The sequence below is a fragment of the Moschus berezovskii genome, chromosome 10 (genome assembly GCF_049115385.1).
Source record: "Moschus berezovskii isolate FMDL1 chromosome 10, NW_MosBer_1.0, whole genome shotgun sequence".
Classification (NCBI taxonomy): Eukaryota; Metazoa; Chordata; class Mammalia; order Artiodactyla; family Moschidae; genus Moschus; species Moschus berezovskii.
Genome location: NC_142469.1, coordinates 98,520,498 through 98,535,555, shown reverse-complemented (window position 1 = coordinate 98,535,555; position 15,058 = coordinate 98,520,498). Strand labels below are relative to the sequence as shown.

General features: G+C 36.9%; 1 protein-coding gene across 10 annotated transcripts in view; it reads right to left on the bottom strand.

Moving 5' to 3' along the window:
* Positions 1-15,058, bottom strand: part of SCAF8 (SR-related CTD associated factor 8) — a 215,572-nt gene that overhangs the window by 127,875 nt on the left and 72,639 nt on the right. For all 10 annotated transcript variants that reach the window (XM_088840850.1, XM_088840851.1, XM_088840842.1 and 7 more), the window contains 7 exons: positions 14,520-14,620; positions 11,488-11,601; positions 10,451-10,607; positions 8,442-8,575; positions 6,531-6,675; positions 4,349-4,417; positions 1,063-1,281 (listed from right to left, as the gene is read on the bottom strand). In XM_088840850.1, coding sequence (XP_088696976.1) covers positions 1,063-1,281; positions 4,349-4,417; positions 6,531-6,675; positions 8,442-8,575; positions 10,451-10,607; positions 11,488-11,601; positions 14,520-14,620 — 939 coding nt within the window. The remainder of the gene's footprint in view (positions 1-1,062; positions 1,282-4,348; positions 4,418-6,530; positions 6,676-8,441; positions 8,576-10,450; positions 10,608-11,487; positions 11,602-14,519; positions 14,621-15,058) is intronic.

Below are 15,058 nucleotides of genomic sequence, written 5' to 3'. Positions count from 1 at the left end.
GTCACTGAGTTCACGTGCATGTCTGGCCCCCATGGTCACCTGCACACACCCCCTGTGTACTTCACTGCCCAGCGCTGGACACAGAGCACAGCACTGTCCCACCACCCCCATCTCTTCCCCCTCCTCTAGGCAGAAACGCTTCCCGCCGGTCCACTCAAGCCAGCCCCTGAAGGCCAGCCCTTATGCTGTACTGCTGTACTTTTCAAGGGACTGTACTGTCAGATTAAAAACATTTTCAGTGTTTATTATTTATGTATTATTTGTGTGAAAAGTACTACAAACCTATTACAGTACAGTACAGCCAATGGTGTTGGTTGGGTACCTAGGCTAACTTTTGTTGGACTTACAAACGTGCTCTCAGAACAGAACTCATTCGTATACAGAGGACTTACTGTATTTATAATTATTAATGCTATAATTTCCAGTAGTTAGTCAGCTACTTGTATCTCCCTAAGAACCAAGGTATAACAAATATTAAATTAAAATTAAAGCTAAAATTATAAATACCACACATAGTAAAATTTAAATATGAAAACAAAGTGGAGCTCTTACCTAAAATCTTTATTAAAACATCAGGTTTTATACCGATTCTCCACCTTTATTTAACAAAAGCTTTTCTTTTAATGACAGTAGTGTCATTAAAAAAATTTAAAAAAGGACTTGATGCTTTCAAACAACACTTATCTTGTAGACCTAGCTGAATATCTGGTAGAAGCTAGACCTTATATTGGTTTGCTTTAATCTTTCTGCTGGTATACATATTTTGTGCAATCTTTTTTTGATAACAACACATTAAAAAAGTCCCAATAGGCCAAAAAAACAGGAGAAGTCTTAACGAAAAGGTGTCAAAAAATTTATACAATCACGAATAGAATGCCAAATTTGTTTTTAATAGAAATTTTAGGAGACAGTGATCTTTTTTTCCTTTTTATAAAAGCTGCAATATCCATGCACTGAATCGGTTACATATGCATGACACCTCAGAATTAAACACCAATACAGAGAAGTAGTACTTAGGATTTAACTATGTCTTTCTGGGAATTTCTTTTATTTGTTTTTCACCTGGTCTGGTGTTTTCTGCAGAAGAAATCTGGTGGTCAATAAGATGAGGTACTTTTTCTTCAGGCTCTGCTTGTTTCGTTGGAGGATTAAAAACATTTCCAGCTGGCAGAGTGGCAGTAGCAAGACTGCTGGCAACAGAACCACCTGGTAAAACAAGGCTACCAAATCCAACATCTTTCACAGTTTCTGGAGTCATAGATAATGGCGGCTGCACTAAAGCTGTTTAAAGAAGGAGAATATACAGTTCAGATTTAATTAGCTAATCAATTAATGTGCCAAGTTAAAATATTAAGTATGACCAACACTGGTCTTGCTGAAGTTTTAAATCACCTCCTAGCCTCTTCTCCCAATTATCTGGTGAGACCGCTCAGTTGACATGACATATGTGAATTCTCTTCTGGTCACTTTATTTCATTTATGATGAAAACTAACCTCTGGGAGCCCGAGTGTTTCATTTAACGGCATCTCTGTATCATTGGAAAAGAGCCTGATGCTGGGAAAGATTGAAGGCAGGAGGAAAAGGGGACGACAGAGGATGAGATGGTTGGATGGCATCACCGACTCAATGGACATGAGTTTGAGCGAGTTCTGGGAGTTGGTGATGGACAGGGAGGCCTGGCGCACTGCAGTCCGTGGTGTTGCAAAGAGTTGGACACAACTAAGTGACTGAATTGAACTGTATTACCCAGCACATTATAAATATAGTAACTGATACTCAAAATGATAAATGAGACATCATGAAGAGGCTAAATTATACTTAGAAACCTCTTTTTAAAATAGAGTAAAATAATTTTTAGAAATATTTAGTAGAGACAAGTTTGGTAAAATAAGGACCCACACTTAAAATCATAATTTTTCAAAGATGGGGCTTCCCTCGTGGCTCAAAGGTAAAGAATCCACCTGCCAACGCAGGAGACACTGGTTCCGTCCCTGACCCAGGAAGACCCCAAGGCCATGGAGCAACTAAGCCTGTGCACCACCACCTCTGAGCCTGAGCTCTGAACAAGAGGTGCCACTGCAGTGAGAGGTCCACCTACCGTGCCTAGAGAGTACTGCCCCAACTGGAGAAAAGCTCGTTCAGCAGCGAAGACCCAGCACAGCCAAAAGCCAATCAATAAAAACAAAACCTAGCAATGTTTCCAGGATGTCAATATGCGACTATCTAAGTATACAGAAATGATTGGTGTAAATACAAGGATCAACAAATGAGAGCGAAAACCTGCCCAATTCTCTAGAAATTCTACGTACTAGGGTCTTTTACATTCACTACTTTTTGTCAAATGAGGTTAGAAACTCATCAGATTAGAACTACAAATAAAAAGGTACAAAGATTTCATTTTAAAGACTGGGTAGAAATGTCCTGTATGTCATGTATATGTTAAAAACTAAGCTAGAGGAATATTAAAACCACAACTGAACCATTAGAAATTCTGGTCAAATTTATGTCACAACACTATTCAATCATGTACTCTGGGATTCTAAAAAGTGTTTTATCCTCACATTTAACTCCAGATGACCTAGACAAATCATTAACAAAGAACAAAGCTGTCAAACAGGATAAAATGACCTGAGATCCCATATGGGAACTGTGAGAATTAAATGAGACAGTGTGAACAATCAGGTGAGTATCTGGGACACAATGGTATTTCTCTTTTTCCTTTAATTGATCCCAGATTTTCCAAAATAATTAAAATAAGGAGAAATAAAATAGGGAGATGGGCTCGAAGTAAGTAGGATAAGTCTCTGTCAACAATGAATTCAGAAATGGCTTCTGAACATTTTTCTAATTTTCAGAAAAAATGAACAGTTCTTTCTAATTAATGTAAAATAAAAAGGATCCTCATGTTGTCCAACAGCAGCAGGAGAAAAAGGAGTATAAAAATATAAGAAAAATGAGTTATGATATCAAAAGGTAGGCTCTGTATCATATATACTCTCTTTACAATAAAGTCCTCTGGTCCAATATTATGCCAAAAAGCTAAGAAGTTCTCAAAAACTGGTAACAGTCATCCCAAAAGGATAGAGCAGTAACATGAAAGGTCTCACTGTACAAAGATGAACAAACTGAAGTTCAAAAAGAAAAGTGAATTTAACTTCTTGAAAGCTTAAATCCATTAATCCACACACGTTACTAAAAACGAAGGGGAAAAACGTAGAGGGAAGGGAGTAGAGAAGAAATAAGAGAAATTCTCCCCTACCTTCAGCCACTGGGTATCATGGATAATAGAACTCATTACTCTGAAAGATGGCACTTACAGTAAAGAATTTAGCACCTACCCTAGGTCTCCAGTCCTTCAAGGTAATGAAATATAATTTACAGAACAAATTCTTGCTAAGAAATGTGGAAGGGATCATAAAATTTGGAAGATCACTTTGCAACTAATAAAAGGTAGATTCCAGCAGTAATAATCAAAGGATGAAAGCATCAGACGACAATTTGAAAGGTGACTTAATGACCAGGTTCCACCATCTGAAAGCTCTGACTCATTCTGACATCATTAAAAGTGAACAAGAAGGCACTGCATGGCTCTTGATGTGAAGTAATATCAAGTCCACAGAACCCCACTTGGTAAGTTTTCTTACCAAAAGAGTTTAAACATGTTCTAAACAAGCCTATGGTGCTAAAAACTTTCTATCTGCAGGAGGTTCAAGAAGACAGAAAAACAAATTTGATACCACAAAAAAGCAAAAAACCCAAATCCATTATTTGGGATCCTATATAGAGTAGTGAGGGATTCCGAGATGCTGCTGGTGGTAAACAATCTGCCTGCCAATGTGGAGATGTAAGAGATGGGGTTCGATCCCTGGGTCAGGAAGATCCCCTGGAAGAGGGTATGGCAACCCACTCCAGTACTGCTGCCTGGAGAATCCCTGGGACAGAGGAGCCTGGTGGGCTACAGTTCATGGGGTTGCAAAGAGTTGGAAACGACTAAAGCAAGTTGGCACACACACAGATAAAAATGAACTACTTTTCAACAAGTCAAAGACATGAAGGACTTTTTAAAAAGGGAAAGTGGGTGGAGCTGCTCCAGATTAAGACATTTTTATACATAAAGCAGAAAAAACAAATATATGAGAACTTTTGATTAAAATAAAACAATTATAAAAAAATTTTGATACAATAGAGCAAATCTGAATATGGACTGTCATACAATACTGTTGATTTGTCAGAAACATTTAACCCAAAAAACAAAAAAATGCTTTTATCTGAAAACTTTCAGAATAAAAAAATTAACAATAATTCACAATGAGAATCAACACATAATTTTTAAAGTAGAAAACTCACATGTTGGTACTACTGGCGGGATAGTAGGTGGTGGTACAACAGGGGGTGGAACTGGAGGCGGCATGAAACCTGCATGGGAAAAAAAAGACCAAAAATAAAATAACAACAAAAAAGCTACTTTCTTTTAAATCAAAGATTTCAACAGGTATAAATGAAATTCTATATTCATTATATAATCATTACTACAACTTCATATGAATATATTTTCCATTTAAATAATTAATTTTATATACACAACCTTATTTGACACTGAGTAGGCTAAAAAGTAAAAGCACAGAGATCCCTGTCATGAACATATACTATTTGTTTACTCATTCGTCTAAATCCTATGGCACGCTCTATGATACTGTAAAATCAAACATTAATTCAAGCCAGGCAGCCTGTTTCTATGCTAGCTTGAATACTGCATGGGGAGTTAAGCATTGTATTTCAAGCTGCTGGTAATATTATATGCAATAATGTCACCTGTAAAATGTGCTACTGTGTTTCTCTGATATATATATACATATACTGTAACCACTAGACCAGAATATTTGCATTAATTTTGTGTGTTACTATAGTTTGTTTTGAGCACTGAAACAAACCTTAATAAATTAAATAGATTTATTGCTGGCAGTTTCATGATTTTAAACATCACATGATCCAACTATAAACCTGCTTCTCTTTATTTTTAAAATACAGGAAGGTGAAGTCGCTCAGTCATGTCCGACTCTTTGCGACCCCATGGACTGTAGCCCACCAGGCTCCTCTGTCCATGGGATTCTCCAGGCAAGAATATTGGAGTAGGTTGCCATTTCCTTCTCCAGGGAAATAGAGAGCTACCATTAAATTCCATTAGGAAAAGTGGTTAAAAATAATGGGGAAAAAATATGATTTTCAACAAATGAATGCAAACGTGTATATCATTTTTTAAATACCATGTATTTCTTCAGAGAAAAGAAATCTGAGAAATATCTTCTGAGAAAAGTTTAATTTTCAATGACAAATACAGAAGATATTTTATAAGTAATTCTCTAATATTTAAAGTATAAAAAGGTACAGTCCTTACTAAAATCTTCATTAACTTCAAATTCTATATTAAACTATAATTTAAAAATTTTACGTTACATGACAAATTACAACAGACAATAAGTTTAATTTTTGGTTTTGTTTCCAGTTTTTAGGAACTGTATTCAACAATGGCTAAGGATTTAAATTATAGAAATCAATTCAGTCATTCTTTTCATAATACACAAATAATTCATAAAGTTCAAAAAAACAGAAACAATTTTGAAAAACATCATGTATCATTTGATCCCTTATTCTTCTAAACCTCCCATGATCTAATAATAAAAAGCTCTAAGCTCTCTATATCTCTTACATATAAGCAATTAATTATATTTAATTGATATGTGTTTAAGTAATCCATAGTTTTTACATGGAAACAATGATTTAAGGACTTTTTTGTTTACCAATAATCAATTAGGTCAAAAGAAATACTACAAATTCAATTAGCACTTTAAGATATACTTTAATTTCTAATGTCAAACTGGAAATCTAATAATTTTAAGGATGGCTAATCTACATATTATTGGATCCAGAGTGGCTCAGATGGTAAAGAATCTGCCTGCAACGCAGGAGACCTGGGTTCAATCTCTGGGTAGGGAAGATGCCCTGGAGAACGGAATGGCCACCCACTCCAGTATACTTGCCTGGAGAATTCCACAGACAGAGGAGCCTAGCAGGCTAGAATCCATGGGGTCGCAGTTGCCCATGACTGAGCAACTAACACTTTCACTTTTTTCAATCTATATATATTTGATTCATTCTTTCTGATAAATGGGTGATAACTACAGACTTCTATATAAAAAACTTCAACATAAATTTTAAATTATTTTGAAGTATTTCAATGATTTTAAAAGATTCATTTCTTTTCTCTGTCAAATACTTCTTAAAAGTGTGGTCTGTGAACAACAAGCATCAGCTGGGAACTTATTAGAAATGCAACTATTCTGCCCCATCTCAGTTCCACTGATTCAGAAGGTGGCTGGGCCCAGCAATCTGTGCTTCAACACGCCCTACAGGTGATTAGGATGTAAGCTCTGGTTTGAGAATCACTGCTCTTATAGCATTTAAACTTCAAAAGACAACAATTTAAACGACAGAATTCTAAACAGAGTTCAAATACAAGAAGAATTCTTACCAGGCGGTGGTTGTGAAGGGTTGAAACTTGCTCGCAGAAAAGGAGGCGGAGGGATTGGACTGAAGCCGGGAGGAGGAACTGGCATTGACACAGGAAATGTTGGTGGTACTAAATTAACTGCAGGCACTGCTGGAGCTACTGGAATCTTGGGGGTAGAAAATAAAAAAGTCCATGCACCATGTTATCCATCTGCAATGATTACATCTTAGGACAACCAAAGGTAAATGATTTCTGTTTCACAGAAAGGTAACGAACATCATCATAGTAAGTTGCTTTATTTTTTTTCCTTTCTGTATTCTTACAAGTGAACCTACACAGTATTTTTCAAAAGTGTATGTGGAAATTGTGAAATCTACCTTATATTCAGGTGATGCAAAAATATGGGCACCTCCTTCAACAGTGAATATCATGCTCAATTTTCAACTGCCATCTCCCACTAAGTTTGTAACACCTATGTTATGCAATCTAATCACCATCAAGAAGCAAGTCACTCACTACCAGCTTTAAAACGGCTGCAATTTCTCATTAACTTGCCTTCTACTCTTAACCATAAATTCTTTTACTCATAATAGGTACAATAACTCCCAAATATTTATCTGCAGTTTGGCATGGCTGGCAGTACTTCTCTCATTAAGAACAGTGGAAGTCTCTCAGTCATATCTGACCCTTTGCGACCCCATGGACTATACAGTCCATGGAATTCTCCAGGCCAGAATACTGGAGTGGGTAGCCATTCCCTTCTCCAGGAGATCATCCAAACTCAGGGATCGAACCCAGGTCTCCCGCACTGCAGGTGGATTCTTTACCAGGTGAGCCACCGGGGCAGCCCACCTCGCTCCTGAAGTTCACATTATATCAATGGTCTATTCAACACCTCACTTTTGTTGTCCAGAAAGGCAGTTCAAACTTTCACATGCACAAAACTGAACTCCCTCTGTCCTTCCCAAAATCACACTTCCACAGTCTCGTTTTCTCAGGTAATGGTAACTCCATCTTTCCAATTTCTCAGACCAAAAACCTTGCCTCTGTTCTTTCTCACAACTCAAATCCAATTATGTGCACTGGTCATTCCATGACAATACACCTAGTGTCTGTCAGCTTCTTGTTGACGTCACTGCCATCAGTCTCGTCCAAGCCACCATCATCTCTTGTCTGACTTATTGCAATTGTCTCTTAACTTGTCTCTGCTTTTATCAGTGCCCACTATTCTATTCTCGAAGCAGTAGCCAGCGCAATCCTTTAAAGCCAGATGGAGTCACTTCTTTCTTCAAAATAATGGGCCCCCCATCTGAGAGTGAAACCAAAGTCCTCCAAGAAGTCTCACTTTGACTAAGCTGCCTCTTGCTCACTTGTTTTTCCTGGAACACACCCATAATGCCCCCAGCTGTGGCCTTTGCACTGGTTGTTCCTCTGCCTCCAGAGCTTTCTTGAGATAGCCACATGATTACTGCTTCAGCAACTTTAAGTGGTGCTCAAATGTCATTCTCAATAAAGTCCACCCTAGTTTAAATTTTAAACTCCTACCGAGGCACTCCTGACATCAGTTTTATACTACCTTCTCCCTTGCACAGTATCTTATAAACTTATTAATTTTCTAGTTTCTGTCTCTTGTAATGAGAACAAATGCTCCAGAAGGGCAGGGATTTATGTGTGTTTTCTTTCCCTGAGGTCTCCCCATCCCAGGTGACTAGAACAGTGAATATCACAGAGCAGGCACTCAATAAATTTGTTCAGTAAATAAACATTTAAATATGAATTACACTTCACCTAAATGAAAATTTTCAAAATACTTATATTTAATGTTAATCTATTTTGGACAATTTCTCCCAAATTTTATAAAATAAAAAAATGAGTAAAAACAGAAATGTACAACAACACATTGAACAGTAAAAAAAACCACCCAGCACTAACCTGTAACATAGCAACAGGTGGAGGGAAAACCTCTGCCTGGGTTGTGACCACTGTCTCCTTTTCAACTGGAGGTGGGCTCTGAGTCGTCTGGACTGTCTCTTTAACAGGTTCGGAGCTTTTCACCGTTTCCCACTCTAAACAAAATATTTGAAATTGATTTCCTCTGAATGGATGCAATTTTTCATTTTCTATTACTATGAATACATTTACTCCAGGTCCGAATGGTCTTCCTGCACCACAGCTCATCTGCCAGAAGAGTCCACAACTCTAGCTGTTGTGGACAAACTCTATTTGGTTCTGCTGAGATAAACCCGATTAGGATACTAAGGAGTTCAAAACAACATGAAACGAGGCACAAATCAAAGATGATAAAATATTCACTCTACAGAAACACACAAAAGGGACATAAGAGACATACCTCCAAGGCTGCCTGATCTAAGAGGAACCAACCTTATTCTATATTTTCTCACAAGGTACAAGGGGAGACTAACAAGGAAAGCATTAACCCAATATAGAAAAATCTTCCTGAAAATACTGAAAAGTGCAAAAGCAGAACAAAGAAGCTCCAACGGGTCCTCTAAAGGTTCATCTCCCTTACAGTACACCCATCAAAGTTACCAAAATGACCAGTAAGACTTCACATGACCTTGCCACTCTGTGCCTCTCTGACTTCATCTCCTACTACTCACTTCTCACTATACTCAAGCCATTCTGCTCCTGTGACCATTTAATAGACTTTGCATTTGCTGTTCTCTCTGTATGAACCACTCTTTTCCAGAAAGCTGCACATCTCACCTGTCTGAAAATCACCTGCTCCACTAGACCCTCTTCAACCACTTAAAACTGCAAAAGCACCAAAATCATGCTGCCTATCCCCTTGCTCCATTTTTTCTTTGGTCTTACCAACAGCAAAATACTATTAAGTTTATTTACTTTGTTTATTATCCATTTTTTCCCCACTAGAACATGGGTTGGCAAACACTTCTTACTGTAAGTATTCTAGACAGTGCGGGCCATGTGTTCTCCATTACAATGACTCAACTGTTGTTGAATTTTAACAGTCATATACAAGAGGTAAACACAACTGACCATGGCTACGTTTCAGTAGAACTTTATTTACAGAACAGGCAGCTAGTAAGGCTTGGACCGAGGACTGGTGTCCATCCCTGTACTACAGTGTGCTCTGAGAGGAAGGGTTTCTGTCCATCGCACTGCTATAATCACAGTTCCTAAAATTATGCCTGGCACACAGCAGGAACTGAAATATGCTTTGAATGAATAAATGTTCTGGAAGAACAGCCACCCAAGTGAGAGAGAGAAGGAAAAGGCAAGAATACAACAACTGAAAAAAAGTGTTTGAAAACATGTGCAATGGCCAGAGAACAAAACACTACTCTGAAAATTAAGCTAACTTTAGTAAAAGAGCTAAGATGTCAAGAAATGAAGTATATCATATTTCAATTCTTTCCCAAGTATCCATTATCCTGTGAATTTTTAAAAATAAAAAGACAAATTTTAAAAAAGAACAGGTCAGATTATCACTTGGTTATAAGCTTTCAAGAGCTCCATGAATCTGAACTACAGCTCTTTAAACCAAGATTCTATTCCTGCCATTCTCAACACAGATACTAATCAAAATATTGTAATCTAGGAGGTTTTTTTACAGAAACACCATCCTAAACCCCCAGTTCTCATTTAAACTCAAGTAAATAAAATAAGTCTAAAGATGCCTCCATATTCACAACTCTCTCAAAGACTGAAGCTCTAGAAAAAGGCATATATAAGAAATGCTATGTTTAGAGTTTTAGAACACTACACTGTGACGTTTATGAATAGATCCCAGTAAGCATATACATTGAACAAGGTAATGGTTCATTTTTTCCCCTTTTCTGTGCAAGGAGGAAAAATTCCAGGAAATAACACAATTCACCCCATCACGCAAAATGTTTAGCAGTTACAACCCTTTCAGCATACTTTTTAAACAATAAAACTCCCCGTAGGGTTCTTACCAGTATTTACAGTTTCCTGATCAATCATGCCTCCTTCTGCAAAACCTTCCAAGTCATCCACTTTAACTTTTTCCCACGGTATATACGTAACTCCAAGATCCACATCCCAGAACTGTTTGTATTCTGTTTTTACACCTTTGTTTAAAGCCCAAGCAATCTATAAGAGAAGAAAAAAAAAGTTCATTTCTACTATTAAAAAAAAAAAAAGGTAAAACACAAAATTATAAGCTAACGATGTAAATACAAATAAAATTATTTTCAAAAATCACTGCTGGAATAACAATAATCAAGGAATTTTTTTCCATGTATTTTCTGATTTTGTAAAATGAAACCTGCATTAGACAGAGATGGTGTCTGTAATATGGGGTTTATTTCCACTTTTTCATATGATCTTAAAAGAATACATTCCTAAAAATAATCCAAATCTACTTCTCACCATAAAAACCTCAACTTAATTAGATATAATTATTTAGATAAAATCTTATAATTAAGCAGTTAGATACTTAGATAATTAGCTAAACAAAATCTTGGTACTCCATGAAAGAAGAGGCCAGTGACACTTCAACTTACATAGAGAAACTCTCTGCCATAAAAGGAAAAAGCATGGGCATATTAACTCCTTTGAAAGGAATTTTAAATTTATTAATTCAGTTACAGAAATTGATAAAATAAATTATCTTCAAAATAGCAGAAATAAAATGTGAATTACAAGATGTTAAAAAGGAGACATCAACAGTATAATTATGGGGTAGGATTAGGAAACACTGGGAAGAAATGAATGAAAGACCAGCCTGATGAAGTTCTGCTCATAAAGTGGTGTCCTGGTTGACTCAAGAGTACTGTGCAGATGCAATTTCAAAGATCTGCTTGAATAAGGTTTTGTTTGGTTATTGTTTAACCTCAAGCTAATTCTATATTTTAATACTGAAATAATAAATTTCTGTCAAGGTTTACGCATAACGCTAAAAAAGAATTCAATACAGGAAACCGAATTCTAACGATACAGTAAAACAGGAGCATGTGTCCCCCAATCTCACCTTAATGACCTTGGATCCAATTTTATACGACCCGGAACTAAGTTTCTGAAGAGCTCGAAATGCATCTTGTCGATGAACCATGCAGACATAAGCACAGCCTCTGGGAGGAATCATCTGTTAAAAATTTTTTTTTCTTTAGAAATGCTTATATAAGAGGGCAAGTCATTTTTGGCATTTTATGGTTTTAATAGAAGAGAACATTGATCACTGAAATACTGAATCATTTTCCCCCTTTCTTCCTCTGGCTGTTTATTGGTACAATTCATATACAATTACTTAAAAAAAAAAAAGTTCAGAAGCGAGCTGGGACTCATTCTAAGCCGGATATACATGAAACCATGTCAATCAAAAGTTTCACAACACAATGATGAACTATTAAAACTAAATAATGCATAAAGACATGTGTATGATACCACCAGATAAACGGAAAGTAATACTGGATGGCCAACATACTTGAAGCATGTAATTTATTTACAGTAGTATTTATAATTTTCCAAATGTTATGTTGGTTATTGTGAGAAGGATTTTTGTTTGCCCGAAGTATTTTATCCTTAACAAAGTCCAAAATCTGTAACAAATAATAAAACGAAAGCTCTTCAATTTTATAAAATTTAACTTTGCCCAACTACTTCCAGACAAAGGTTTTAATATGAATAGGAAAATAGCCTCAGCATAAGGATCTCACTTTTTGTAGCATTTAACTACTCTGCTGCTGCTAAGTCGCTTCAGTCGTGTCCGACTCTGTGCAACCCCATAGACGGCAGCCTACCAGGCTCCCCCGTCCCTGGGATTCTCCAGGCAAGAAAACACTGGAATGGGCTGCCATTTCCTTCTCCAATGTGTGAAAGTGAAAAGTGAAAGTGAAGTCACTCAGTCATGTCCGACTCGTAGTGACCCCACGGACTGCAGCCTACCAGGCTCCTCCATCCATGGGATTTTCCAGGCAAGAGGACTGGAGTGGGGTGCCACTGCCTTCTCCTTAACTACTCTATAAACTACCAAATCGTAAAATTAACTTTAAAGTATTAATTCAGAAAAATACCTGGAGTATTTCACTTTATGAAAAACTTACAAGGTCTTCTACCACTTTATTAGTAGTCATTACATAAGCTCTAGCTGTGAAAATAACCTTTCCCTCAATCTTGCTAATATTTCAAGCTTTCAATTCTTAATTCCAAACTTCTCAAGAGAAGCTAATCTAACCCCTTACATAATTCTTCATCTTTCGCAATGTAGATCCAACCCCTCCCCAAACCACCAAAAATATTTTCAAGCTAATGACCTACTAAACTCTAAATCTAATGGGCTCTTCTCAGTCTTCAAATTCCCTCAAAACTAACTGAAAGGTTTATTAAGTCTTCCATCAATTTTTGAAATCCTGAATTTTAACACTAGCCATTTAGTACACTTCACTTCACAAAACAACTTAATGCCTGTTACTTGTAAATAATGCACTGTTATAAGGTAAAAGAGAAGAGGGAGACAAACTGATGTCCAAATGACTGTGGTACAAGAAAGACTAGACATTTCATATGCAATGTGAAATAAAAAACGCTACTTGGATTCAGGATCTGTTCAGAGCAAGGATTCCTGGTTTTGCATCAAATTCACCTGTGTAATTATGGCACTTTGATAAGAATCTAAAGATACTGATCATGGGCATTCATGTTTTTTCAAATGTCAGCCCAGCCCATGTCTGATATGCAGCTAGAGCTGAGAACCATTAAAGTAGTGCAAAATCAGAAAAAAATTTCAGAGGTTACACGATTACAAACTCTGAAAGATTACTTAAGTTCTGACAGGTGAAATTTAAAAAGACAAAAAGACAAGCCTTCAACACTTTTATGGTATAAAAAGAGGAATCTGAAATACCTAAGTTGAAACACTCCACCAATTATCTATTATTTATTAACTAATCAGTTATTTACTATCCATGTAACTCAGTCAAATCTTTTAGGTTCCTCCCTGGTAAAGTAACAATTTATGAATTACTTATTAACCAGCTTCCTGTGAGGCTCCAGTGAGGTCACACCCCATTGAAAGTAAAATACAAAATGGTCAAATTCAATTTAAATAAACACTGCTGTTACAAATACCAAAAAGCCAAACTTGGCCATATAAGGAATGGGGGTGGGAGGAGAAGGGGACGACAGAGAATGAGATGGTTGGATGGCATCACCGACCAGATGGACATGAGTTTGAGTGAACTCCGGGAGTTGGTGATGGACAGGGAGGCCTGGAGTGCTGTGATTCATAGGGTCGCAAAGAGTCGGACACGACTGAGCGACTGAACTGAACTGAAGGAATGTTGAGACTGTAAGGACTCTAAGACTAGAAAGGAAAAACCAGTCAATTTCCTGGTAAATAATGATGAAAAATGTCCAAAAGACATTACAGTAACAGTGAATAAAATCAGGGTTAAAGTCTCCTCAAACAAATGACTACAAAACATTTCATGGCTTAGTTTTAGCTCCAAGGAGAAACATTAGTCCTTCAGGAAGAAGAAAATATTCAAAGAAGGGGACTGGATGCAGGGAAAGAATCACACTGAGGAGTGAGGGAACTATGCTCAGGCCGCATAGGTTTTCTTGCCCCGGGGTTTGCTCTGAGAGGGCGAGGTGTGGAAAGGAAGGAAGGAGGCTAGCAGAAGACTGGGACCTCCCGTCCAGCTGTGTCTCCACCATCACCGAAGTGCTCAGGTGCAAATGACAATTCTAACTCAGTTTCTCCATTTTCATTAAAAAAGGGGAAAAGAGAATTAAACAAGATCATACATATGGTTCCTGCTAACTCATTTCATGATTTTAGGAATCAAGTACTACCACACTGCAGTAAGGCCCTAAGAATATTTTGTAAGAATTCCAGTAAAAAAAGAAAAATTAATTAAGGAGATAGCAGGAGAATAAACACAAAAATGATCAGAGTCAAATAATCCTCACAAAAATGTGATTTAAGGGCAGATACAAAGTGACTAAAAACTCCCTATATTTTTTCCAAACCTTACACTACTCTATTTAAGAACTGATACTTACATTAATGGACTCAATCTGTCCAAATTCTTCAAACAGGTTGGTTAAATCTTGCTGTGTTGCCTTCTTGTCCACCTGACCAACCCACAGAGTAGTGCTGCACACTGCCAAGACACAAGAGACCAATGACCTAAATCACATAGATAAGTTGCTTCTTTCAAGCAGCTAAGGAAAAGCACTAGCAACAGTAATAAATTAAAATTTAAGATAGCATATTTTAAACACTTATTAACTGATATTTTTATTTATTATGTTTAAAATCAACTAAAATGCCAGGTACCCTTTCACATCTATGCCAAGACAACATCTTGCATTATTATCACATATTCTCAAGCTTGACAGCACATGCTGGTGGATATCTGAGACGCACTCTAAAGATAATCCAAGATAAGTGGCACAGAAAACTGGGAATTGGGGTATTTTAAAAATTCTGCAGGTGATTCTAATGTGCAACAAAGTTTCAAAATCACTTTTCACTGTAATCCTATTTGGGAACCTTTTAAGTATCTTTCTGTGCTGGAATGAACAGTTAAATCTGAAAA